Source organism: Perognathus longimembris, chromosome 5 (assembly GCF_023159225.1).
Source record: "Perognathus longimembris pacificus isolate PPM17 chromosome 5, ASM2315922v1, whole genome shotgun sequence".
Taxonomy (NCBI): Eukaryota; Metazoa; Chordata; class Mammalia; order Rodentia; family Heteromyidae; genus Perognathus; species Perognathus longimembris.
The window spans coordinates 83,128,131-83,155,028 of NC_063165.1; the positions used below are offsets into that span (position 1 = coordinate 83,128,131).

At 50.7% G+C, this 26,898-nt stretch overlaps 1 protein-coding gene across 1 annotated transcript in view; it reads left to right on the top strand.

Annotated features, from left to right (window-relative positions):
• The first annotated feature begins 11,603 nt into the window (after positions 1-11,603).
• Positions 11,604-26,898, top strand: part of LOC125352043 (1-phosphatidylinositol 4,5-bisphosphate phosphodiesterase eta-1-like) — a 37,601-nt gene continuing 22,306 nt past the window's right edge. The window contains exons 1-7 of the mRNA XM_048347227.1: positions 11,604-11,848; positions 12,897-13,140; positions 13,394-13,523; positions 16,308-16,478; positions 20,483-20,576; positions 21,882-22,085; positions 22,850-22,970. Of these exons, the coding sequence (XP_048203184.1) occupies positions 11,641-11,848; positions 12,897-13,140; positions 13,394-13,523; positions 16,308-16,478; positions 20,483-20,576; positions 21,882-22,085; positions 22,850-22,970 (1,172 nt within the window). The 5' untranslated portion in view covers positions 11,604-11,640. The remainder of the gene's footprint in view (positions 11,849-12,896; positions 13,141-13,393; positions 13,524-16,307; positions 16,479-20,482; positions 20,577-21,881; positions 22,086-22,849; positions 22,971-26,898) is intronic.

The window sequence follows — 26,898 nt, forward strand, 5'->3', positions numbered from 1 at the left end:
GGGTCTGCCCTTTCCTCTTGTGCAGACACCCGTGTCTGGAGCCTCGGTGGCCATCTGGCAGCAGACCCAGTTAAAGTCACCAGACTAGAACGGGGAAGCAAAATGACATTTGTTAACGAACTGCCAAAACAGACTGGGCCGTTTACTACTTTCCTAATGTCTGGAAACATATTGCCTCAGCGGTGTGTTCGCCTGTCTCTTGCTTGCGGTCCAGTGTGACTGCATGGTGGATTGCAAGTCGCTCCGGGCGCGCGAGTTGGGTTTCTGGGACGCGTGGGAAGGGACGGATGGCTAGGGATCTCTCCCTGTGTGGCGTTCTCCTGGGTGTGGGGCTTCCTCACGACACCCTCTCGGGCCTGCAGGGCCTCTGTGGGATTGGTTCCGCCAGCCGGGTGCTCAAGGGCTCAAGGTGTGCTGCCCCCAGCAGGACTCATACTCTGAGACGCAGGGCAGGGCCACCCTTTGGGCCGGAGGCGTGTGAGTGAGTCCCATCTTTGAGTGTTGGGGAGAGGTGGGGTTCTCCCAGAGCCGGTGTAGATCGGGGCTTGGAAGTGCTCCCGCGGGCGTGGCTTTGAAGAGAATGGGCGAGGCCGACTCGGGCCTCCTGGTCCCAGACTAGAGATGGAAGGCAGAAGATCCTGCTTTAAGGACCGAACTTTGGAGTGTGAAATATTTAATCCCCACCTACAAGTTGCTTTACAGCCGGTTTGCTCGTGGACCCGGGTGAGCGTTCCAGAAGGGGGTCGATGCTCCCTGAATAACTGTGAGACGCGGCCTTTGGTGTCAGGAGGCGGGGCTCTTTTCCTGGCGCGGGAGGGACGACAGTGCATTATGGGTGGATGGAGGGCTGAGGTCAGATGGCTTGGTGGGCCGCTGCTTGCGGCGCCCGGGAACATGGGTGCCTCACAGGGCCTTGGGCTGTCTCCTACCTTCCTGACCACCGTTCCGTGTTCCGGACCTCCAGCTCCCCGTGTCTGCCTCGGAGCTTCATGCCTTGTGCTCACAGGTGACTTACAAGGTCACGTATTGCCCGGCGCCCCAAGCTTTCTTCGGAAAGGCGGGGGGAAGCGCTTGGGACCCCACCGCGCTTGGTGTCTACGGGCCTGCAAAACCAGCATCCTCGAGCGGACGCAGGTCTACTTCCCGACCAGCCGCGGCTCGGCGGGGCTGCCGTTTGGATGGCCGAGGGTGGAGAAAGTTCACCCTCAGTGCACTCCGGCCAGGAGCCCTCAGGCTCCCCCATCAAGGGAAAGTCTTCCCCACGAGGAGCCCACCCATTTATACCTAGGTCCCGTAACCACGGGCCTTCCTGTTTTCCCCGGGGCAAAGTCCTTGATTTCTTTTCATGACACCGATTTCTCACAGCCGCACCCCATCTACAACTTACTTGTCTGTTATGGGGCCTGAACTCTGGACCTGGGTTCTGTCCCTGAGCTCTTTTTATTGTTGTTTTTCTGTCGGTCGTGGGGCTTGAACTCAGGGCCCGGATGCTGTTCCTGAGCTCTTTTTTTTTTGTGTGTGCTCAGTGCTGGCGCTCAGCCCCCGTGAGCCACGGTTCCACTTGTGGTTTTCTGTCGGTTAACGGATAGAGTCTCACAGACGTTCCTTCCCAGCTGGCTTGGAACCGTGATCGTCAGATCTCAGCCTGCCGGGTAGCTAGCTAGGGTGACAGGCGTGAGCCCCGGAGTCACCTCTTGTCCGCAGGGAATGCGCGCCTTCGATGGGCACATCTTCCTCCGCGGCTGTGTTGGTTCCCCGTTCTCGCTAGAAGCCTGGTTCAGTGCAGGCAGCCGGGCCCGTGCCTGGTGCTGAGATTCCCGGAGCTTTCCTTTGCCAAGTTAGTCGCCTTCCCCCTCACCCTTGCGCAGTCTCTGGGCACAGACATGATGTCGATTTTCTTTTCCCTCTCTGGAGAGCGTACGTACCCTTTCTGGCCTCAGTCCCCGAGGGCGTCTTCGCCTCCACCGCTGACATTTCTGTGGGCGTGGCGGCCCTCCGAACCCCCTCTGGACCCCCTCCCGAGTTTGACCGGCCTCATTTTGGCCTACTCGCTCAAAGGTTCCCCATGCCTTTCCCCAGCTGGTCCGGAGGTTTCCGGTTGTCATAGCAACCATCCTGCTTCTCTGGTACCCATTGTCTGCGTTTGCTTTCTGGAGCTGTGACCAAAATACTGAAGAGATGGGTCAGGCATTGGGGCTCACGGGCTGCGGGACCCAGCATCGCCACGTGGGGGTTCGCGGGCAGGACCGTGCTCCCCTCGTGGCCGCTGGAAGGAGACGCAGAGGGAGGCCACCACCCCACGGTGCAGCCCCCCGCGGGCGTGGCCCCAGGTCCTCGTTTCCAGAGCCCCTCCACATGCTGATGGCCGCGCGTTGAGACCGTGAGCCTTTGCGGGAGGGGAGGGTGGGTGGCTTCCCGGCCCAGCCGGGCCACTCCCTTGCTTCCTCGCCACGCACGATGCTTTTCCCCCCCGTCCCCCGGGCAGCTCTCACGTCCTTCCACGCTTTCCTCCGCGCCACTCCCTCCCCGCACCGCGGTCTCGGCCCTGGCTGCTGCCCCGGCGAGGAGGTGAGCCTGCCCCGCGCTGGGGGCGCGTGGACGTCCGTGCGGACCTGCACACACACACACCCCGGCCGTGCCGCGCCACTGCTTCTGAGCCGAGGGACGGTCCGGAAGCCTGAGGTCTGGAGGGCGGTGGTTCAAATGCCCGCCCCTTCCCCTTCCCCTTCCCGCTTCCCGGAAGAGACCGCAGGGAACGTCACAGCACATCCAACCCCCCTCCCCCCACTTCCCGCTTCCCGCTTCCCGGAAGAGATTGCAGAGAACGTCACAGCACATCCAACCACCCCTCCCCACTTCCTGCTTCCCGCTTCCCGCTTCCCGGAAGAGACCGCAGGGAACGTCACAGCACATCCAACCCCCCACCCCCCACTTCCTGCTTCCCGCTTCCCGGAAGAGACTGTAGAGAATGTCACAGCACATCCAACCCCCCCCACTTCCTGCTTCCCACTTCCCGGAAGAGACCGCAGAGAACGCCACAGCACATCCAACCCCCCCACTTCCCGCTTCCCGCTTCCCGGAAGAGACCGCAGAGCACCCCACGGCACGCCCATCTGCTCCGACCACGCACGCGCACGCTTGGCCGCTAAGCTCACAGTGCTTCTCACCTTTTCCCCATTTTCAGGTTTTTCTGATGTTCTCTCGATGGGTGTTACGATCTGCAGCATTTCACAGGTTTGGGGTAACAACTCCAATCAGAACGCCGCGAATACCCTGTGAGTCCCGCTCAGCTACTCAGTGATGCCTCGGTGGCATTTCGATGTTTTTTCTTTCTTTTTAAAGGAAGCTTAAGATAGTAGGGTAAAGGTTTGAATGAGGGCAAACCATTTTTTTTTTTAAAGGTAAACCTGGGAGAATTCTGTTATATGTTTTGTTGAACACACTCGGGTCTATTTGTGTGTGTGTGTGTGCGCACGCACATTCGTGCATCAGCCTGTCCTGGGTTGAACTCAGGGCCTGGGTACAGTCTTTGAGCTTTTTTTTTGCTCACGGCTACATGTCTTACCACTTGAGCCACAGCTCCGCTTAGGGCTATTTGAAGGCTAATTGAAGATGAGTCTCACTCACTGGCTTTCCCGCCTGGGCTGGCTTTGAGCGGCGATCCTCCGATCTCAGCATCCTGAGTTGCTAGGATGACAGGTATAAGCTACCATCTGCAGGCTATTGCTTATGTCTTTAGGATGGACTTTTGGAAATAAAAACAAAACCTGCCCACTGGAGTTTAGAGGCCTGCTTTCAATGCATCCAACTAGCTTTCCAGCAGGTTGTGGTTAGAACGATGGGGCCAACTTCAGCGTGGCTGGCGTTCTCCACTGCCATTGCCAGAGCTTGGGCAACGCTGGTTTGAGCTTGTTAGATAGAGGCTCTGGGGAACCGGAGCGCTGTCTAGGGAAGGTATGATCTCTTCGTTTCCTGTTACTTGACTCTCTAAAATGTCCCGCCTATTATTTGTATGCTGGGGTTTCACTTTAACATGTTTGTTGATGTGTATGTGTGACACACACGTACATATATATGTATATATAGAGAATGATCGTCACCTCTCTGCCACTTTCCCTTCTCCCTGCCCCAAACAATCACATCGAGGTTTCTTGTTCCATTTTCACACGTCTGTAAAGGATTTTGACTGTATTTCCTCTCCCTCCTCCTCTCTATTCATCTGACTCGAGTTTGACTCAAGATCCGTTTGCATGAAATCAGTTAAGAATTTGTTTTGACTTTTGTTCGTTTTGACACCAAGGGATCAGCCGTATAAACCGGGAATTGGTGAAGGAAATAGAGACTCGGGTTTGTAATTGTGATCTACTGAAGGAATATGAATTGATTGGGTTTTACAATAATATCCTTCTTTTAAGAAATGCCATTTGGGGACCCTGCAAGGCAGACGGAAGCGTGCGGTGACTTTATGAAGTGAATTAGGCCGCAGCGATCCCAAACAGTGCCTAATCTGTGCTAAGTCGGCCTCATGTGCCCTGTAAGGAGAGGACTTAGGGTGGGGTATGAAGGAAGTCAGATAAAAGTGATAGTTGGTTCTCAGGGCTCAACTAACACAGCACCTCTGTCCTGGGCGCCAGTTAAAACCGATCTGAAATGTAAGGGAAGCAGCAGCTGCGGCCACGGGGTCTTGGGGTAGCGGGCCGCGATTATTGGCCTGCAGGACTCCCCATCTTGATGGAGTGTTTTATGTCTTATCAGTCGTGGGGAAGCCTACATGTGCCCGAGCGGTGGGCCTTTGCGTCTCTCATTGCACCGCCTGCAAATTGAGGCCCGCAGAGGGACAGAGAACCTCCGGCCCCCATGTGCTGCTGCCGGCTCTCGCCTGAAATCCTAACTCCGAGTGGGGCTGAGACTGGGAGGGTTGGGAGGGTCAGGGTTCAAGACCAGCCCAGGCAGAAAAGCTTGTGGGACACCCCAGTTAATCCAAAGCTGGGCACAGGGGTACAGTGCTGTCATTTAAGCTTTGTGTGGGGGGGGGGCCTGGGATTCTCTAAGCGATTTTAATATACAGCCAGGGTGGGCTCCCTGAGAAAGCTCGGTTAAGTGGCAACAGTCGTTCTCCGTCACCACCAGTACTTACTGTGGCTTGAGAATTTTGTCCCCAGAGGTCCAGAATAATGTGTTATCACTGAATAAATGATGCAGTGTTATAGAAGGATGACGTCACTATTCTCTTCAGATAGTTGTACCAAGGCTTCAGCTTAACACGTCCTTCTATGGTGTCACCCTTCCGTCTTTCTCTTTCCCCATCTGTCTCCCCCATCCATACCATCAGGTCGTCTGGTTCTGTGTTCATCGATGTATGTTGGGTTTTGTGGTAGAATTCACCTACCATTTCTCCCTCCATTGGTCTGTTCCTAGTCCTTCCCTTCCTTCAGCTTCTAATACTCATTTTGTTACCAGGTCAGTCCACTGTTTATAAGAGTTACACGATGCAAACCCACCCCTGTAACCTTAATATTCTAAAATTAATTTCCACCCTGCCTCCCGATGAGATAACAGTAGATAAAATCAACAAGACCACCTTGGTAGCATCGCATTCGCTTCTCATTCCCGTGGCTAAAACTTACAGGACAGAAATGTTGGCCGCCTATAAAACAGACCTTATTGGGAAGAAAAATATTACATGGAAGGACTTAGTAATATTAAAAAGTTTACATGTTAAAACTTAATTCATTTGACCCTTGCTTTGACCTGAGTCCTGTCATAGTTACATACCTACTTCACACACACACACACACACACACACTTGAGGGCACACATGGACTGCACACAAATGCCAAAATGCTACTGGGAAGTGTTTGGTTTCTAAGAGACTTTAGAGCAGTCTTCCCCACGGGAGTGACGTAGGCAATGAAAAGGAAATCAGTGAGCTTCCCCTGCCTGGTTCTCCCTGTGAAGAGTGAGAGAATGTTATCATAGTGAGCACCCAGTGCCTCCTGGGTGCTGCTAAGCTCAGCTTTGACTTTAAGGCCCTGCTACCTGTCTGAACAGCTGTGGAGGGGGGGGACGTTATATTTTATACAAAGGTTCACTGGATGTTCAAGCTTGTAGCAAGACACCCAGATGTTGGTTTGTTTTTAAAAAAAATAAAATAAATGCTGGGCACTGGTGGCTCAAGCCTATAAATCTTACCTACAGAAGAAGGCTGAGATCTGAGAACAAATCTGAGATCCGAGTTCAGATCTGGCCACGGCTGGAAAATCCATGAGATTCGTATCTCCAGTTGACTACCTAAAAGCTGGAAGTGGGGCTGTGGCTCAAAGGATAGAGTGCTAGCCTGAGCAAAGGAAGTTCAGAGACAGCGCCCAGGCCCTGAGTTAAAGAACCAGCACACACACACACACATAAACACACTCACGCACACACACGCGCGCACACGCGCACGCACACACAATTCTAAAAGACCTTCCGAAGAGCTGGAACTTTGTCTTGTGGAAAGAAAGCAACACGTTCAAGAGGAGGATCAGTGTTAGAATTCTCCTGGAAATGACTTTGAGGCTTCAGAAAGGAGGATGTTGGGTGACCTCGGGCAAGCCACCCACAGCACAGGGAGTGATGGCGTCATCTCCAGAGCCTGACCCCGGCACCGCAGTCCGTCCGTCCCCCCCCCGCCCCCCGAACCTTCCAGAACCCGGGAAAGGATTTTGTGCGTGCTCAGGATGAAACAAACGCACCCTTGACTTCTTTGAGGATGTTAGGGAATCTCTCTTTCCTTCTGGAAACACACCGTGGAGCGCTTTTTCCACAGAGATGAAATTGTTCTCGCTCCCACGCGGCAACAAATCCATTCACAATAGTCCATTCGCATTTCTAGTTGGTCTGCTAACATTCGGTTGAGCGCCCAGTGTCTCACTGTGGCTGTGGCTCGGAGCGTGACCTTGTGTGTGACAACCTGCCTCAAGGTCACCTCGAGAATGGATCTGCCTCTTGTTTGTTGGAAAAGGACAGAGCTGGGAAGTATGTACCTATAGGTAAGGACGCACGCATGAAGATCCGCACGCCCATACGTGTGTGGCCTGCTTTTTGTGTTCTTGTGGGGTGTTCCCTCCCTCCGTCCTCTGCCTGTTCAGGAGTCAGGATTCAGAGAGAAGCTCCTTCCCTCCCATCTCCTTCCTGTGAGATTTCCCCTCTGCCCCTGCAGGAAGCCACTTTCACTGCTACCTGGTTCGTCTTTCTGGAGCGTCTTTCGTAACCCTACGCAGATGATCACATATACTTACTCCGCTCCCTTCATCGTTCTTCCTCCTTATTCGAGTGGCACCGCAGGGCTTCATTCTGCCTGTGCGCTTACTGTTCTGTTCAGCCAGTTCCCTGCTCAGTGTCCTTTTTACCTTAAGTTCTGGGGGGAGAGATTGAATGGGATAACGGGGGAGATGAAGGAAGAAGAACAAGACCCAAACCAGTATCCTCCTCCCGGGAAACCCAGAGACGGCCTGCTGAGTGAAGGAAGCCAGGACCCCACACTAGTACTTGGTAGGTTCTCCTGTATGAAGGATCCAGGAAAGGCCCAGGTGGGTAGACAGAAGGCAGGCCAGTGCTTGTCCTGGGCTGTGGTGGGAATCGGCAGGGCCTGCAGAGAGCTGGACTATTCCTCCTTGGGATGTTGGGGTTATTCTACAGTTAGACTGTCACATCATCTGTATGTATGATGCTACTGAGTCAAAGAGCTCATCGTGTAGGAATCTTACCTCATGTAACCTGTGCCTTAGGAAAGCTGTTAAAAAAAAGATCAGCATCAGGTAGGATGTAGGACATCCCTAACCACCTGTTACTTCTAACACAAACACAGGCGGGAGAATCCGCCCCTTCTTCTTCAGACCAGCTGACGTTCTTGGAACCTTCCTAATGATACACACTTTCCGCACGGTCCTTTACACCAGAAGGATTTTCTTATTGTTTGATTTTTGTCTTGTTCACAGCCTCTGCTGCTTAGAGACTCAGTGAACTGAAAAATCCCCAAGGAAATTGTACTTATTGTAAGCTGATGGTGCCAGAAGCCCTCGATACGGTCCTTCAGAGGTGCTGAATTCGGAGGGACCGGGCCCCCGTCTTGTGATGCCTTTCATTTCACCAATGAGGCCCCCTGACGGGTTTTCATTAAACTCTAATGGTGTCATAAAGTTAGGAATAAAGTCCTTGAGTCATCTGTTCTACTCTTTAAATATTTATGCTGCGCTGGTAGGCAGCCATGAAATGATGGTTATTAGGACTGTGCAGAAACACGGAAAGCTGCTTATAATACAGATGAGAAGAGCACGTGGCTTAGCTATCAGGATTCCGACGAGTGCGGCCATTAGCAAACAGGTGGAGGTCCGCCCCGAGCGCGGCGGACAGAAGCCGCCCGTGTGTTAGGCTGCCGGCCACGGCCCGGCAGATATTTGTTTCTCTATTCCGCGGACATTGCTGCCTCAAACGCAAACAATTCATTTTCTAACCTATGAGAGCTGCCCTAGGGGGAGGATGCAGGATCACAGGGGCTGTCTGCATATTGGCCTCCATTGGAGACCATTTCCTGAGCAGCTGCAGGCCCGGAAATGTGTGGGATGAGGTGGTGTGGTTCGGAGTCACCTCTGGAACCCGCTGCAGCCTGTCGGGTCCCCTCGGTGCGGCCGGCCGCCACAGCGTGGGGGGAAAGGGCCCGTACTGAGGTGGAGAATGCTGTTTCACCATCTCTACTGGAGGCGGACCGTGAAGACACGGACTTGTGCTGACAGGTGAATGGTGTAGACGTGGACTTGTGCTGACAGGTGAAGGGTGTAGACGTGGACTTGTGCTGACAGGTGAAGGGTGTAGACGTGGACTTGTGCTGACAGGTGAAGGGTGTAGACGTGGACTTGTGCTGACAGGTGAAGGGTGTAGACGTGGACTTGTGCTGACAGGTGAAGGGTGTAGACGTGGACTTGTGCTGACAGGTGAAGGGTGTAGACAAGGCTGGGCAAGGATTTGATCTCTACCATTGCCGACTTTTACACAAAGACTGCCTGAGTTTGGCTTATTTTTCTAGTGCTGAGCCTGAGTCCAGACCCTCCAGCACGACTAACAAGTGCTGACGCACACGCGCCACTGTCCCAGTTTTCTTAAGGAAGATTTGTCGTTCTCATCTCAACATCAATTGGTTGTATGTGGAGTTCTGTGGTTTTTTTGTTTTTGTTTTTTTCCAATCCTGGGACTTGGACTCAGGGCCTGAGCACCGTCCCTGGCTCCTTTGTGCTCAAGGCTAGCACTCTGCCACCTGAGCCACAGCGCCACTTCTGGCTTTTTCCATATAGGTGGCGCTGAGGAATCGAACCCAGGGCTTCATGTGTACAAGGTGAGCACTTTACCACTAGGCCGTCTTCCCAGCCCTGGGGTTCTGTTTCAACACGTTCGTTTATGCATACAATATATACAATGGATCGTGGTCAGAGTTACCCCCTCTGTCATTCTTCCTCCTTCCACCTCACCCTTTTCAAACCAGTCTCAGTAAGCCTCATTTTCACACAGGTACATAAAGTCTTTTGATCACATTTGCTCTTTTTTCCCCTTCTCTTTTCCTCTCCCTCCCATTAGTACCCAGAGTCAGACAGGACATGTTCCATGTCTTAATATTCCTGTTTGTTAAAGTACAAGTTAATTCTTCAGAGGCTTCTTTCCTCACAGTGTCTCATGCACGTATATACTGTACTTCAGTCAGACTATGTAGTGTGTGTGTGTGTGTGCGCGCAAGTATGCGCGTGTGCACGTGTGCCTGCGCTGGTACTAGAACTTGAACTCAGGGCCTGAATACTGTGTCTTAGGTTTTGTTTTTTGTTTCTCTCTCTCTCTCTCTCTCTCAAGATTGGCTCTCTTCCACTTGAGCTCCACTTCTGGCTTTTTGGTGGTTAATGGAAGTTAAGAGTTTCATGGACTTTTCTGCACAGGCTGGAGTTGAACCAAGATCCTCAGATCTCAGCCTCCTTAGTACTAGGATTCCAGGTGTGAGCCACCAGTACCTAGCTAGTTTCTTTCTTTTTTTGTATCTGAGTAGCAGGTAATTGCATAGATCTATTCCTGATCTCTTCCTGTTGGCTGTCTCCGTAGCTCGGCCATTGTGAGTAGTGCCAACTTACTTTCCGAAGACAAATGACCATGACTGGCCGGATAGTAGGCTGGATAGGAGGACAGTTCTATTTTTAGTTCTTTGAGAAACCTTTATAGCGGATTTCATAGTGGTTTCACTAGTTTACATTCCCTCCAACAGTGTAATAGGGTTCCTCCCCACCCCTAAATCCTCACTGCATTTGTTGTTGTTTGTGTTCTTTATGATGGCCATTCTGACCGGATGAGATGGACTCGCAGTGTCCTTTGATTTGCATTTTCTTTATGGCCAGGATGTTGAGCCTTTCTTTGTGTATTTATTGACCTTTTAGACTTTTTTTTCAAGAAGTACTGGAGTTACCATAATACTGAATTTCAGATTCGACTACAGAGCCATACTAACAACTGTATGGCACAAAAACAGGTCCAAAGACCAACTGATTAGGAGACCCAGAAACGAGTCCTTGAACTTATAGCCATCTGATTTTCTTTTGTTGACAAATAACCCAAAATGTGCTTCGGAGGAAAGACGTTCTCTTCAGCAACTGGTGCTGGGAAAACGGATGATCCACGTGGAGAATAACTAAAAAATAGACCCCTACTTCTTACCCTGTCCTAATATTAAGTCACAACACGTCAAGGCTCTTCATCGAAGACCTGAACGCATAAAGAAAGCAGGTGGGTGATGGACAAAGTCATCCAAGACTCACGGAATGGCTGAGGAGTGCTGCTGACACGTGGAAACAACCACAAACAGCAGACATGCTCAGCAGGCTTCATCTAAGGCAGACTGGATATAAAATCGCAGCTCTAAGTAAGACTATAAGTGATTGGGACATTACCTGAGTTCAGTTGTGCAAAAATCAGCTTAAACAAATGTTTTACATTCAGTTGTGAAAAGCCGATGTTTCCTTATTACTTAAAAATTTAACTGTTTACAAACATAAAAATATAAGGATCTAAGTCTGCGTGTAACTATAACCCAACTTAAACAGTTGTTGGCATTTGGCTAAACTTGTTTCTATTGGTTGCATGTTAAAGCATTCTTATTGGTCTGGGGCTGTAGCTCTATGTCAGAGCAATGCATAGTGTACACAAGGCCCTGAGTTTGAGTCCTAGCACCACAGAAAAAAAAAGAAAGAAAGAAAGGAAGGAAGGAAGGAAGGAAAGAAAGAAGAAGGAAGGAAGGAAGGAAGGAAGGAAGGAAGGAAGGAAGGAAGGAAGGAAAGAAAAGCAAACAAGTTAGGAAAAGTTAACATTGTGAGTTATTTTTACGTCTGGCTGTGTAAAAACTCACAAGACTTGTAAAACTTGCTTAGAAGCATAGGTTCAAGTGGTCATGAGTTTCATACTGGAAAACAGAAGAAAAGATGCAATCTTGGAAGCAGAATTTATTTTTGTCAGTAATGTGTTTTTTTATTGCTGGTGGCGTAAGCTGGATGGATTCATTCTGTAATAATTCTCTTTCACGTTACCTCTTCTGATCCTTGTCTTCGGGAAGTTTTGCTTGATACTGTGCTCTGTATGGCATTGCGCATGTGCGGTGTGCAGCAGCTTATGTATGGGTCTTGGATCTCTTTTGCAGTTGAAAGATGCATGAGTGTCATGCAGTCCGGGACGCAGATGATCAAACTGAGGCGTGGGACCAAAGGGCTGGTCCGGCTCTTCTACCTGGACGAGCACCGGACCCGCCTCCGATGGCGACCCTCCAGGAAGAGCGAGAAGGCAAAAAGTAAATCTAACTTATGCATTCTTTGCTTGGATTGCCACAGTAATGCGTGGGCGACACTAGTAGGTTCCGTGGAGCTCAGGTCTGTGTAAATGATGAAGTCTGTGGGGAAATTTAAATCCATGACATTTATGAATGCTATAAAGGCTGATATTTTTCTTGTGTTGGATGATGTGTTTTTGAAATCAGGACATGAGGTTTTAGAGTTGAGAACCTTTTACTTTCCCATCAAAGGTAAGGGACATAAATCTCATAGCCTTTAAAGTATAATGTGATATTCTAAGCAAGGTCCGCTGATTGATGAATTAGCAATGCTGTTGTAATGATACTCAATAAAAATGTCTAGCTAATCTCCGGTTAAAACTCCTCTCTCCTAGATTATATTATCAGAATTAATGAAGGAGAACCATTAGGATAGGTGGGCAGATGGATAGATGAATGGATAGATGGACAGGTGGTTGGCTGGTTGGGAGGATGGATGATGGATGGGTGGGTGGGTGGATGATGGATGGATAGATAGATGGATGGGTGGCTGACGGGGTGGATGGGTGATGGATGGGTGGGATGCATGCCTGAATGACCAGGTGGACAGACAGATGGATATAAATAGACAGCTTAGCAGTGCATTGGCTCGCTTAGCTACGGGGGCTGAGAAGTGCCACCCTGTTCCCTCTGCACACTGGAGAACAGGGAAGTCAGTGAGTGGCGCGAAGTCTGTGTCTGGGGGCTGGAAACTGAGGGAGCCGACACTGAACTCTGAGGTGCCAATATCGGGTTTTTTGTTTGTTTGTTTTACTGTAGGTTCTAATACATCCTGAATCATTGCCTGTGGAGAACATAGTAAAAAAAAATACTTGGGAAAGTAAAATGCTATATAAAGGTGTTTCCTTGAAGGAAACAGCAGGGCGAGAGCTTCCCATTTGGACTGGGGCAACCACTGTAGATGATGATACTTCCGTTACAGCAGGGCGGTTCTGATTTTGTTTCCCACCCCCTAGAGTAATTTCCTCCGCCCGTCTAATGACGGCCCTGCCCCTCTTGGCTCCCACAGTTCTCATCGACTCCATTTACAAAGTCACGGAGGGCCGGCAGTCGGACATCTTCCACCGCCAGGCCGAGGGCAGCTTCGACCCCAGCTGCTGCTTCACCATCTACCATGGCAACCACCTGGAGTCCCTGGACCTCATCACCTCCAACCCCGAGGAGGCGCGCACCTGGATCACCGGCCTCAAGTACCTGATGGCCGGAATCAGCGACGAGGACTCCCTGGCCAAGAGGCAACGGACCCATGACCAATATCCTCCCAGACTTCCGCGTCCGTGCCTGCGTCCTGTCTGCGCGTGTGTCGGGGCGTGTGTGTGTGCGCGTGTGCACAGGTGCGGCTCCGTGTCCCCGTTGGCTTCCGTCATGCGGAGACTTCAAGCTTCTCCTCTTCCTGCCTCTTTCTTTCGCTCTTTCTACCCCCTCGCCCTTCCCCACTGTCACCCAAAGGGCAGCTCTTGCCCTCGGATGACTGCATGGCTCGTGTTGTCCTTGACCCTGCTGCACGTGGGTGAAGCAGACCTTCGAGGAGGCTGATAAGAACGGGGACGGGCTCCTGAACATCGAGGAGATCCACCAGCTAATGCACAAGCTCAACGTCAGCCTGCCCCGCAGGAAGGTCCGGCAGATGTTCCAGGTACGGCGTCGCCTGGCCCGGCCCGGCCCCGGCCCCTCTCAGAGCCCCCGTGTGGTTAGGTGCATTGGAAGCTTCGTGGGTTTTGCTGGAAGCGAATCCTGCGTCTTCTGTATCATTTCCTCGCTCTCTGGTGAAGAGAGAGGCACTTTATTAGTTTTAAAGATGAATTTACTTTTTAAATGATCGTTTTTTTTTTTAAAAACGTAAAACTCCACAAATTACACTCTGATGATCCAAATAGACCAAGTGTTTTGGCACTGCTTTAAACGTTCTTCAAAGCCGGTGTGGGTTTAAATGATCTTGAAGTAGTTGTACTGAAGGGCTGCCATTCGACAGGTCAGTTTTTTCGTACAGAAGTGCAACGCATCTTGATCGATAGCCCCCCCCCCCCCACATCATGCTCCCTTATTCCTTCCCAACTCGCCTCCCCCTCAATTTTCCTAACGAGGGATTTTGTGTTTTCACACCAAAAAAACTTCACAAACTTAGCATGCATCCACAATGTCAGCTCTTCAGCTGCTTTCTGCTAGTGATCATTGTAGAAGTGTTCTGAGGAGGAGCGCAAATCCAATCCTCCTCAGAGCATGTTTTGTAATTATTTTTTCATTGGAAGTGACCAAGTAGGTCATGCTCTGCATGTAAAAATCAGAGCTAGGTGGGTCGAAAATACAACTCTGCACGATTACCTACACAGGGCTGTCGCTCAAGTGGTGGAGTGTTAGCCTTGAGCAAAAAGAAGCCAAGACAGTGCTCAGGCCCTGAGTTCAAGCCCCAGGACTGGCAAAAAAAGAATACTCATTACCTGATTTATGGAGCTGTGACCCCTTTGTACAATGCCTTAATGGTAACAATAAAACTATATGAAGTAAGCACATTTTTAAAAAAGAGCTGGATCCTGGTGGTTCATTCCTACAGTGTCAGCTACTCAAGAGACTGAAATTTGGAGGACTGGGGTTTGAGGCCAGCCTGGGCAGAAAAGTTGGCAGATTCTGAAATAAGCAGCACAGAGCAGGGCTAGAGGCACATGGCTTAAGTCACAGAATGCTGGCCTGGCAGGCATGGGGCCCTGAGTTCAAAATCTTAGTTATCACCCTACCCCCAGCACGCCCCTCCCCCCAAAAGAACACACAGAAGGGTTATATAATGCCTTAGGTACAGTGAGCCCTGTGTTTTCTAACCACGTGTTTTTATATAAGCATAGAAAGGTTATACAGTGTTGTATGTACAGTGAATCCTATGTTTCCTAACCCTTGTTCTTACGTAAGCGTAGAAGGGTTATACTATACTTTATAGACAGTGAACCCTGTGTTTTCTTTCTTTTTTTTTAAATTAAATTTTGTTGACAAGGTGTTGTGCAAAAGGGGTACAGTTACATAATAGGGCAGTAAGTACATTTCTTGTGATATCTTACACCCTCGTTTTTCTTTCCCTTCCCTAGATCAGGTAGGCATATATACAATATCCAGTGTACCAAAATCATATACAATAACCATGTGGGGTACGCCAAAGGAAGTTCACCTAGTACATTTACATAACGACAACAATAAAATCCTCCTGTTTCCTTCTCTTGGAGTTCTTTTTGCTCATCCTCATCTTATATGATCATGTGTACATAGCTGTTGAACTATTGTGATCCACTGATAGGTCTATCCTAGACCTTTTTATATTTGTTTAGTAATTGTTTGGTTTTAGATATATAATGTAAAGTCACTGACCCAAACATGTGGAACTACCATTTGAAAAGAAGCTTGTTATTTTGCAGACCTGGTCTCTACTGTCCCCCCGCCCCCCAACCCCTAACAATCATATATCAAGGAGACCATGCGCCTTTTTTCTCTGTGTTCTAGGCTTGTCTCGCTCAACATTATTTGTTCAAGTTCTGACCATTTCCCTGTGAATGCCATTTATTTTATCATTTCTAATCGCTATGTAGTATTCCATTGTGTACAGGTACCACATTTTTTTTGGATCCATTCATCTGTGGAGGGGCATCTGGGTTGTTTCCATATTTTGGCTATTGCGAATTGTGCAGCGATAAACATGGATGTGCAGATGTCTTTTTGATATCCTGGGACCTGTTGTTCAGGATAGATGCCTAGGAGTGGTCTGGCTGGGTCATAGGGTAGGTCTATGCTGAGCTTTTTTTGAGGCGCCTCCATACTGTTCTCCAGAGTGGCTCTACTAGTTTGCACCCCCACCAACAGTGGAGAAGGGACCCTGTGTTTTCTCTCCACTTGTTCTTACAGAAGGTCAGCACACGAACAATTGAGGTATGAGATGCAGCACTGAGTGGGGGACAGAGGCCTGTTCCTTTCTGTCCCCCAAAGGTGACCTTGTTTAGGGAAACTCTTGGTGGCAAGTGAGCTGGTTCATTGGAGAGCAGCATGAGGGAGCAGGGGGAGGAAGGAGGGCGACAGAGAGGCGGGAGCACCGGAGACAGAGGGAGGACTCCAGGAGCAAGTGCAGTGCCTAGAGCTGAGCAACCTGCCTCGCAGCTACTTGGGGAGCTTGGCCTCCCTTCGCCGTACTCTGAGCCTCCCTTTGCATCTGTTCTGCGCAGGGCTGGTGTTCAAATCTCGTGCTTTTGGCTGTTTTCTCCCACGCGCTGCGCTATTTGGAGGGCAGTGGGTAGGAGGTTTCTGTGCAGTGTCGTGCACGCGTTAGGTAAAGCTTTTAGACCAGTTTTAAGAAAACACCGAGAGTTTCGTGTCAGGGTCTCGGGGATCTATAGGGAATCTACGAGTGCAGGCGCCCACGTAACCTGCTCTTCCTCCCCCTCTTCAGGAAGCCGACACAGACGAGAACCAGGGCACGCTGACGTTTGAAGAGTTCTGTGTGTTTTATAAGATGATGTCCTTGAGACGAGACCTCTACCTGTTACTCCTGAGCTACAGTGACAAAAAAGATCACCTGACTGTGGACCAGCTGGCTCAGTTTTTGAAGGTGGAGCAAAAGGTATCGTGAAGTTGCTGAACTGGAGTTTTCTTTAACATACAGTGGAGAGGGCTGGAGGTGTTGCTAAGCAGAGGGGCCGTGCCTAGCAAGGGCAAAGCCACGGTTTCCAACCCCGGTACCATCACCACCACCACCATCGTCACCGCCACCAACAGTAACAATAAAACACTGCTCTCCTTTCAGAGACAGAGGTGGGGGCACTGTGAACCGAGGATAGAGGGTAACTATCATACGTTCATAAAAATCTTCTCTGAGAATCATGTAAAATGTATTTCTAGCAGAGGGGAAGTGGTCATTTGCACAGTGGCTTATTCCTGTTTTCTTTTACCTTAACTATACTGAGTATAGGCCCATATTTCCCCCCAAAGAAATGAATGTTAACCAGTGCATTTCATTTTTAATATATCAGCCGTGTTCTCTTTAGACCAGTCGTGTAAAATAGTAGTAATAGGTTTAACTGGTCAGGCAGCCAGTGTTGGAACACGTCCTTCTTTTAACTTAATTTTATGTATTATCATTAGTGCAAGTACTGGAGTTTGAACTCAGGACCGTAGGCTCTTGCTTGGCTTTCTTGCTCAAGGCTGGTGCTCTACCACTTGAGCCATAGCTCTGCTTTTGGCTTTTTGGGTAGGCTGGCTTCAAACCGCAATCCTGAGCTCTTAGGCTCCTGAGTAGCTAGGATGACAGGCTGGAGCCACCAGCGTCCCACTGTCCTTTTGTTTCTCATGGACAGAGGGTCACTTTACCAGATCCATCTTGTTGCAGACTGTCACCTGTCAGCCAGCGTCTTTATCCTTCCAGCTAAACCGTATCCCGATCCGCCTGTTGCAATCACGTGGTCATCGCTGTCCTCCCCTGTCACGCATTCGGAATGTGTCCCTAAGAATCACAGGCATTCTAGTGCCCTTACACGTGTGAGAAATAATTACACGCTCTGCTTTGCTATCAGTACCCCCTTTTAGTGGTACACTGATCTTTTTCACGTTTCCTCATAATGGAAGCATTCTTTTAAGAGCCTTTCCCCGAGCCTTTCTCTCGAATTGTTGTCTGAGTCACAATTAAAGCTGCGGAGAGACCTTTCAGCGTAATTATGTATCGTAATGTTTCTGCTGCCCCACGTGTAGTTCCCGGGTGACACTTTCTCAGAAAGCTTCATCTGTCCAAATGCTGTGATTGTGAAGTTGGTGGCTGAGCGTTAGGCGTGGGTTGGGGAAGTCAACAGTCGTTGTGGTGGTCTTACTCCTTTGGCTGATCTTTCATTCAAAAACCATCCGGAAATGCAGGAAGGATGCTTCCCCCCCGGTGTCAAACGCGAGGCAGAGTCCTGAAACTTGCCTGACCTCAACAGGAGGCACTGGGGACACCGAAATTTAAGCTCAGGGAAAGAGAAGCCACAAAACCACTTCCTTGTGCGGAGGAGACCCACACAGCTCCCCGGGAGAGGCGAATGGGGTTTCATAAAGCGGGGGGCTGGTGGCTGGAAACCCAGGCAGTGGTAGAAGGTTGGTGGGGCTTCTGTCCGCCGGCACAGCAGAGTCACCGTCCCTCCGTCCTGAGGTCGCGTGCGGGGTGCCGGAGGAAGATGGAGTAGAAGGACTAGGGACTAAAGCCTGCCCTCCCTCCCTCCCTCCCCGGGCTGGCTGAGCGCTGGGCTCATGGTGAACGCGGGGACTCTTGTGTCCCTGGCCTTTTGCAGTGTGACTCTGCACGGTGGGTCTGCTTTGCCGCCTCTGGCGTCCGAGCTGGCTTAGGGACTTGTTTTCACGAAGAGATCACCGCAGAGGTGACGTGTAGGTTCTGGAGCTTCCGGCGCCGGGAGCCTGGAGGATTCCACGCTCGCCGTGCTGGAAGTGCAGGGAAGCAGGCTGGCTTGGTTGGGAACACATAGTTTCATTGAGGCCCAGCTAGGACCAACACGGACAGTAGAAGCTGTGCTGGGCCCTCGGGCTGAGGTCAAGTGGCAGAAGCCTGTGGTCGCATGAAGAACCTTGGGTTAGAGCGGCAGGGGAACTGTCAGGGCACTCCAGCAGGTGCTGTTTTGTGCAGTTGTGATCAAGTGCACAGTTGTGTATGCATCTAGACTTGAGGAGTTTCTTCCTCCACAGAAACGGAGAAGGAAAGCAAAAAAATCAAAGGGTCACGTGCACATTGAGGACTGTAGCTCACTCCCCCAGTTCGGAGGGAATAATGGAGATCTAGCACCGATGTCAACCCGAGTTTCCCAGGTTAATCCTCAGCAGCTTACAACTTGGGAAAAATGGCCTCAGGAAAACATGTCCTGCTGTAGTGAGTGAATAGGGACCCCCCCCCCAGGTGTGCCCAAGAACACGCCCAGATCCTATGAATGTATTGTGCACTAGATCCGAGTGCCAAATATTTATGCCTTCATAGATGTAACTAGGTTGAGAGGCTTATCTTCCATTCATGGCACAAAAGAAGGGACAGAAAAGAAGGGATGAAGAAATAAACACACATTAAAAAAAACCAAGATCTTGTGAAGGTCAGGCAGCTGTGGTGTATGAAGCCTTGAGTTCAAATCCCACTATCACTCAAAACTGGGTGGGGGGGAGGAATAAAATATTGAGTTTACGAGGGTTATTAGAAAGACTAATATTTTTAATGGAAAATCTCTATTTCACATGAAAGGCCATTATTATATTACATTTGAACTCGTAAGGAATTCTCTGCTCACTAACTCTATCCAGGGGTGTGGCTTGCTTTGTTGTTTAGCAATTGTTTAGATCTTAGGCGCTTCCTGAGTCCTGTTCTTGTCCCTGAATCTGGGAAACAAGGGCTTTCAACACTGAGTATTGCAAGGCCGACCCGGTCTTCTATGGCGCCGGTATTTATTTGGCTCCTTTTATCTTGCGACCAACAACGTATCTTTTTTTTTTTTTTTTTTTTTTGTCCAGTCCTGGGCCTTGGACTCAGGGCCTGAGCACTGTCCCTGGCTTCTTCCCGCTCAAGGCTAGCACTCTGCCACCTGAACCACAGCGCCGCTTCTGGCCGTTTTCTGTATATGTGGTGCTGGGGAATCGAACCTAGGGCCTCGTGTATCCGAGGCAGGCACTCTTGCCACTAGGCTATATCCCCAGCCCCCAACAACGTATCTTTAAGAGCACGTGTGCCAAACAGATGTGTTTAGTGTGCAGCAGACAGGTTATGGGGCTGCTGGGCGCTGGAGCTGCCGGTCCGGGAGGGTGCGGGGAGGTTCTGGCATCTCATTGACCTGTGGTGTTTCCGGGCAGTGGCTGAACACATAGGAAAGATGAGAAACTTCCTCAGAGGGCACATCAGTGACACCTGTGGGCACCTGCCTGGAAAGCAAGCACTTTATACAGCAGCTTTATTCCATTACAAAACAAGACAAAAAACACAAAGGAAATGTTCAATGGACTGTTTAGAAAACAACAACAGAAGTCCTTGGAACACCGGTGTGGAGCCTGAGAGATAATGGAAGCTTTGAGGGATACGATTGAAATACGAAACCGCCTTTTCTCCCTAGCATCCTTCGTGCGTGATTTTTTAAAATGTCAGTCTTAGACTGTGAGGCTGAATTGATGCGGAATCAAAATATATATCGCCTGCTTTGTTTCTCCTTTGGGGATCAGACCCGGAGATGTATTTATGGCTGTGTGATACTCCCCGAGTCCGGCGGCGATGGAGAGCCAGTGACTCAGGCCGCGTGGGCCGGGGATGGTCTGAGCACCGGCGGGCAGCCCTCGGCTTGGCATTGACTGTTGGTCACATGCTAGCCCTTGTGTTCCTGAGTCCCCCGGAGCTGAGTGCCCGGGGCAGGGTCTCCTCGACGCGCCCCCAGTGCAGGGGCTTTCTCCTGGAGGCCCTGAAGAGTTCCGTCTGTGCCACAGTGATCTTGTCTTCGGGACTGCTGGCTAGCCACCTGTAGTTTTATGTCCGCATGGTGCAAAGGAACGTGTCTCACCGCACGCAGAGGGACGTGTCTCAGGGCTGCGCACACTCTATTAATATCCTCTTTTGCTTAGGTGAGCAATGTGACCGTCGACTACTGTCTTGACATCATCAAGAAATTTGAAGTTTCAGAAGAAAATAAGGCGAAGAATGTCCTCGGCATCGAAGGTAAAATAGCCACAGGTTTTCATTTTTCATTTCTTTGATTTAATTGGCTAAATTAAATTCCAGTAAAATCAGGAGATAGTCATGGAATTTGAGATAATTCTAATAACCCCCCCCCCCAAAAGGGTCATATTTTCCCGCAAAGGAAATGCCATGATGTTGATTTTTTCCCTCTTGCTTTTATTTATTTATTTGCTTATTATTTGTTTTTTTTGTGCCAGTACTGGGTCTCGAACTCAGATCCTTGAACTCTTTGCTCATGTCTGGTGCTCAACTACTTGAGCCACACCTCCCTCCGGTGTCACTTTTCTCTCTTATTTCTGCCACGTGTTAACCACAACCTATGATCCGTTCCAAGGCTTGTTTGGGCTTTTTCTCAGATGTGGAAAGAGGCTCCTCCTGGTGCTTTCAGAATCAGTCACCTATGCATCTCGTGGCTTGAAATAGACATATTTCTTTGCCAACTGCTAGTGACTGGCTCGGTTGTTCCTAATAGGTAGCATTGCAGAAGCTTTTGGAACCGCAGATCTCGTTACTGTAAGTCCCTTGAGGCAACGAGACCCTAAGAAATTACATAGTCCACCCACACTGACCTGCGCTCAGAATTGTGCTCCTAGCATCTTATACATGAGTAAAATTGCGTGAATACAGCAGCATGTGTGTGTAACTCCTGTGCACTTAAAAGAGGCAGAGAAGTAAATCGCAAGCCATAAACCAACAGGAAGGGACAGGGACGCAGCTGTCTGAAATCTTCCAACATGGAGCCAGTCTCCCCCGGTTTGGTGATAGGTCTCTGGTTTTCCGTTGTTCCCAATGGCTGTGGGAAAAAGGTGTTCACTTTTTTTTTTTTTGGTCGATTGTGGGACTTGAACTCAGGGCCTGAGTGCTGTCCATGAGCCTCTTTGTGCTCCAAGCCAACAGTCTACTACTTAAGCCATAGCATCACTTCCAGATTTTGAGTGGTTAATTGGAGGTGAGGGTCTCACAGGGACTTTTCTGCCCAGGCTGGCTTTGAACCATGATCCTCCAAGCTCAGGCTCCTGAGTAGCTAGGGTGATAGGCACGGGTCACTGGCGCCTGGCGGGGTTTGTGTTTCTGCTGCTGCTGTTGTTGTCCTCAGGACTTTGAGTTTTTTATGAGCCATGGCCTCTCGATGTTGCCAGGCTCCGAACAGCTGGATTCGGGCATTAGCGATGGGTCACAGCTCCTGCCTCGTCAGGGGGCTTTGATTCCACGTGTTAATCCTTGGAGTAGAGGGTAAATAAAAGAAGAGGAGTCACTTACAGTGCTCTGCTCTGTCTCCCCAAGGCTTCACCAACTTCATGCGCAGCCCTGCCTGTGACGTCTTCAACCCCGGGCACCAGGAGGTGTGCCAGGACATGGACCAGCCGCTCTGCAACTACTACATCGCGTCCTCGCACAACACCTACCTGACCGGGGACCAGCTCCTCTCGCAGTCCCGCGTCGACATGTACGCCCGCGTGCTTCAGGAGGGCTGCCGCTGCCTGGAAGGTGCGTGCGCTTCACCGCCGGCCGGACGTGGCCACGTCCGTGTCCGTGGGGTGAAGTCAGGGAGGCGGTGGTCGTGGGTAATTTAACAAAATGGAAAAGAATAGGGTGGAATCGGAGCGGGTGTAAGTGAACCGTCAAGGAGAGCCCCGTGAGTGAGGTGAGTGGAACGGCGGAGGGCCGGAGTGAGCTTGAAGACGTCCGTTAAGAACGAGCACCCTGGGGGCTGGGGATATGGCCTAGTGGCAAGAGCGCTGGCCTCGTGTACATGAAGCCCTGGGTTCGATTCCCCAGCACCACGTAGATAGAAAATGTCCAGAAGCGGCGCCGTGGCTCAGGTGGCAGAGTGCTAGCCTTGAGCAAAAAGAAGCCAGGGACGGTGCTCAGGCCCTGAGTCCAAGCCCCAGGACTGGCCAAAAACAAACAAACAAACAAAAAACTAGCACCCTGGATGGGCACGTTTGGTTGGACTTAGATCAACCTCCAACTTTGCTTTTGGTAAATTCCAGGCTACTTCTGAACACGAGACCTTGGTAAAGCTACAAGCATCTCAAAAACAGTGCATGTGTTTGTAGGTACGAACACTTAGAGAAGGCGTTACCTCCCGTTGCTATTAAGTGTGCCAGGAGACCGTTGCCTCTGTGGCGACGGTTTCATCCGTTTCATAGCCACCCGTCTCACATTTAGAACCAAAACGTGCCTGCTGCCCCCAGCAACGCTCGTAAGCCCAGTGGCTGGCTGTTGACGCGCGGTTCTGCTTTTGGCAGTTGACTGCTGGGACGGGCCGGACGGGGAGCCGGTGGTCCACCACGGCTACACGCTCACGTCCAAGATCCTCTTCCGGGACGTCGTGGAGACCATCAATAAACACGCCTTCGTGAAGAACGAGTGAGTAACCAGCAGCTCTGCCCCAGCCTGGGCGCCTGCAGACCGTCCCTGCTTCCCACTCTCCGGTTCTGCCATTTCCGCCATCCTCATCCTCAGCCTCTGCTCCCTCCCCCACCCCATTCTCTCCCAGCCCACCTCCCGGACCTTGTCCTTGAAAAGCATGACCTCTAAATCCCTAGGTCTAGGGCACAGAGCTTCCACAGAACGCCCGGAAACCTAGGTTGCTGGGCGTATACGGCATTAGAGAATAAAAACCCAATCACCTCTGTGCTGCTAGACTCGCTGGATGTCCTGCGTGAAGAAGCGTCAGCATCCTTGGATCATTTGACCTTTTTCATTGGCAATGGAAAAGGTTAACTATTTCCTCCCCAACACTTGCATTTGGGGCTCCATTTTTATATTCTCCTCTCCATGGCTGTCACTGCTCTCTCTCTCTCTCTCTCTCTCTCTCTCTCTCTCTCTCTCTCTTTCTCTCTCTCTCTCTCTCTCTCTCTGTCCCTGTGATTTTCTGGTTCATCTCCTCACTTCCTTTAGTCGTTACTATTTCCTAAGGCCCACTCTTTGGATATTTAACGGATTATAACTCTGGAACCCTTTCCCGACGGTCACGATCTCTGTAGGAAAATCATCCTCAGTAGTCACACGACTGTTTACCCACAGTGTGCCCAGCCCCACACTGGCCCCACGCGGCCCTGCGTCCAAGGTGCGCCCGGGCCTCCTTCTGCCGGCCCTCCTCTTGTTTCTCAATTTTTCCTCTGAGCTGGGCCGGCCTTGTCCACCCACCACCGGCCGCAGCCACAGGGGAGGCTTCCTCGCTTCCCCAGCTCCTCTCGGTTCTCCTTCCCGCGTTCTCTCTGGCATCCCTGCCTTCTCTCATCTTCACATCCCCTTGGTTCGTCCTCCTCAGTGGTGCTGCGCTTTCCTTTCTGAAATCCAGGCTTGGGGTTGTCCCTCCTCTCCTTGGCATCCTTTCAAAGGCCCTCTCTGTTCTACCCAGGCAAATCCTCGTGCCCCCTTAGTGCTCCACAGAGACATAGCATCCAGCGGCCAGCGGAGTTGTCCTAGCAAATGCTATTCTCCCAAGTCCCCGCGTACAGGTGCTCACCTGTCCTTCAAGAACATGCCCCCCTCCCCCCACCCCCCGCAGATTCCAGTCTCCCCTGTCTCTGTATTTAGTATCTGATCCTTTGGCGTGTTTGTCCTGGGCGGCGCGCTGTCACTTAAGATACTCTATCAGCCCTTTGCGTGTTATTTTTTGAGGTTGGGTCTTACTTTCTGCTTGGCCGGCCCATCCTCTGAACAGCAGCCTCCCAGTCTCTGCCTCCTGCGTAGCTAGGGTTAGAGGCTTGAGCCTCCACACTTGTCTAAGCCCACGGAACGGAATTCTGTCCTGTCATAGGGGAGCTTGTCTATAGGACAGGCTGGTGCTGGTGGATCCTAGCTCCAAGCCAGCCCCGGCAGAAAAGTCCATGACACTCTTACCGCGTAAGAAAAGCTGTCAGTGAGGTTGTGGGCTCAGGTGGTAGAGTGTTAGCCTTGAGCAAAAGAAACTCAGGGATAGTGCCTAGGTTCTGAGTTCAAGCCCCAGGACTGATCACACACACACACACACACACACACACACACACACACACACACACACACACTCGACAGAATGGCTAACTCGCTGAAATTATTAGATTATGTCTTAGTCATTTATCATTCATTCTCTGTTACCTAGCGGGTCCCTGCAGCTTATCAGGCATGCAAGAAAGAATTTGGAAATAAAGAAGCAAAATTAAAAATTACACTTGCATAAAATTAATATTCTGGAAGTCAGTAGCCTTTAACATTTTCAATATGTGGGCTTATTAATTAAACATGAGGTAGAAATGCGATTATGCAGAGAGGCCCTTGGTGCAGAGCAGGTTCCGTGGGTGGCATTTTTTTTTTTACACGGAAGATCTCGAGTTGGGATTGCTTTTCACAGCCTCCATTCTGACGGCTCCTGGCTGAGTCGGAGGGTGATTTTCCTTCATGAGGTGGTGTGCAAACGTGGCCCGTGCCTCTCCTTCTCTGAGCGTGGGAGGTGGCTCCGAGCACCTCCCGACTCAACCCTTCCCCCCGTGTTTGGAGGCCTCGACATGGAAACAGCGCTTGTTCACTACGTTTCCAATGTGTGCTGCCTGGGGGCTGGGAGTACTGGGGTTTGAACTCAGGGCACTGAGCTTGGTGGGCAGGTGTGTTAGCACTTCAACCGTGCGTGGAGCCATCTGGCTTCTGGCTTTTTTCCTCCTGGCGATGGATCCCTGCATTTTGCTTGGGCTGACCTGCAATCGCCTTCCTTCCCCCCGCACCTCCTGAGTGGCCGAGGGTCCGCTCATGCGCTGGCACGCCTGGCTATTTACCCAGATGATAACTTGTTCTACCCGGCATTGGCCTTTGGTCCTCCTAATCTCTGCTGCCTGAGCAGCCGCCATTACGTGTGTGAGCTACCCTGTCCGGTCCTTTCTTTCACCTTTTCTTTCTCCTAAATGTAAGTCGCATCTTTTCACCAGGATTCCTCAAGCTTGTCGTGGTGACCACAGGGGGTTAGCAGAGCTATCTTGGGCACTGGAGAAAGACAATCAGCACCTGTGGCTTCTACCCACTGAATGCTGTAACGCCCCTGTCCCAGACCGACCGACCCAACAGTCAGACCTGGATGCGTGTCCGTCAGTAGAAGTGGAAAATCCCCCTTCCCTAATGAGAAGCCCAGTCAGCAGCACCGGGCAGAAATAGGGAGTGCGTTACAGACGCACCAGGAAGCCCCTGATGTGATTGGAAGGGGGCTCGTTTTCCCTGGCTTGCTGACTTTTCTTCCCAGCACTCTAGGGTCCCCTAGGCAGGGTGGTTATGACGGAGCTGGCTCGGTCACCCAGGGTCCCCCCTGTCTCTCTGTGTCACCTTCAGCACCAGCACTTTGCTGTCGGGGACGGAACGTCATTCCGGGAGCTCAGAAGCTGACATTAGGAGCGCGTGCCTCTCAGAAAGGCCCGGAGAAGGGATTTCCCACCGCTTACATGTTGGTTAGATATTCTTGGAAAAGACTCCATGGTACATGATGGAAAGTGGGAGATAGTACAGATGAAGCGGAGTTGGAGGTGCTTTCTCGCTCTGAGGCGGATGGCGACGTTTTCGCCTCTTCCCCGGGCTTGGGTCTCCGCCTCGCAGTGTGTTTCTGGGGGTTCAGCCCCCCCCCCCCCCGGGGCCCGTCGCTCTGCGCAGGCTCCTGTGTGCCGGCAAAGACGGAGAGCCCGGCTTTTCTTCTTCTTTCGAAACTAAAGACTAGCGTATCATCCTGCCGGAAATCGTTTTGAGATGTCCAGCTCGCCCATGACGTTATCTTATCCTCAGTGGTGATTTTCAAGCTGAGGACACGCGTCTGTATCTATATCTGTATGTTGATGTCTGTACCAATATATCCGTATCTGTATCCATATCAATATTCTATGTCTATATATCAGTATCCCTAGCTCTGTCACTGTGTCTCCATCTCTATATATCGCTATCTGTATCGTATCTCTATCCTTAATTATCTATCGGAGCCTCTAGCTCTCTATAAGTTTGCGTGTACGTACATATATGTTTAGAGTACATTTCATGATACGCCATGGCGTCTTAGATATATCTGGACTTTTGAATACCTAAGGGGGGGTTAGATTTCACCAATGTCCTCCCCCCCTTAAGCATTCATTCCTTTAATTTTTTTTAACACATACATAAGGTGCCGCCTTTCCTCACCTTTTTTGTTTGTGTATGTGGTACCGAGGATTCGAACCCCGGGCTTCATACATGCTAGGCGAGCGCTCTACCTCTAAGCCACCTCCCCAGGTCCTTCCTCACCTTCCCGCCTGATGCTCAGTCTTGGTCTGCACCTCACACGGTGCGTGTAGCTTCCCGCCGTGCT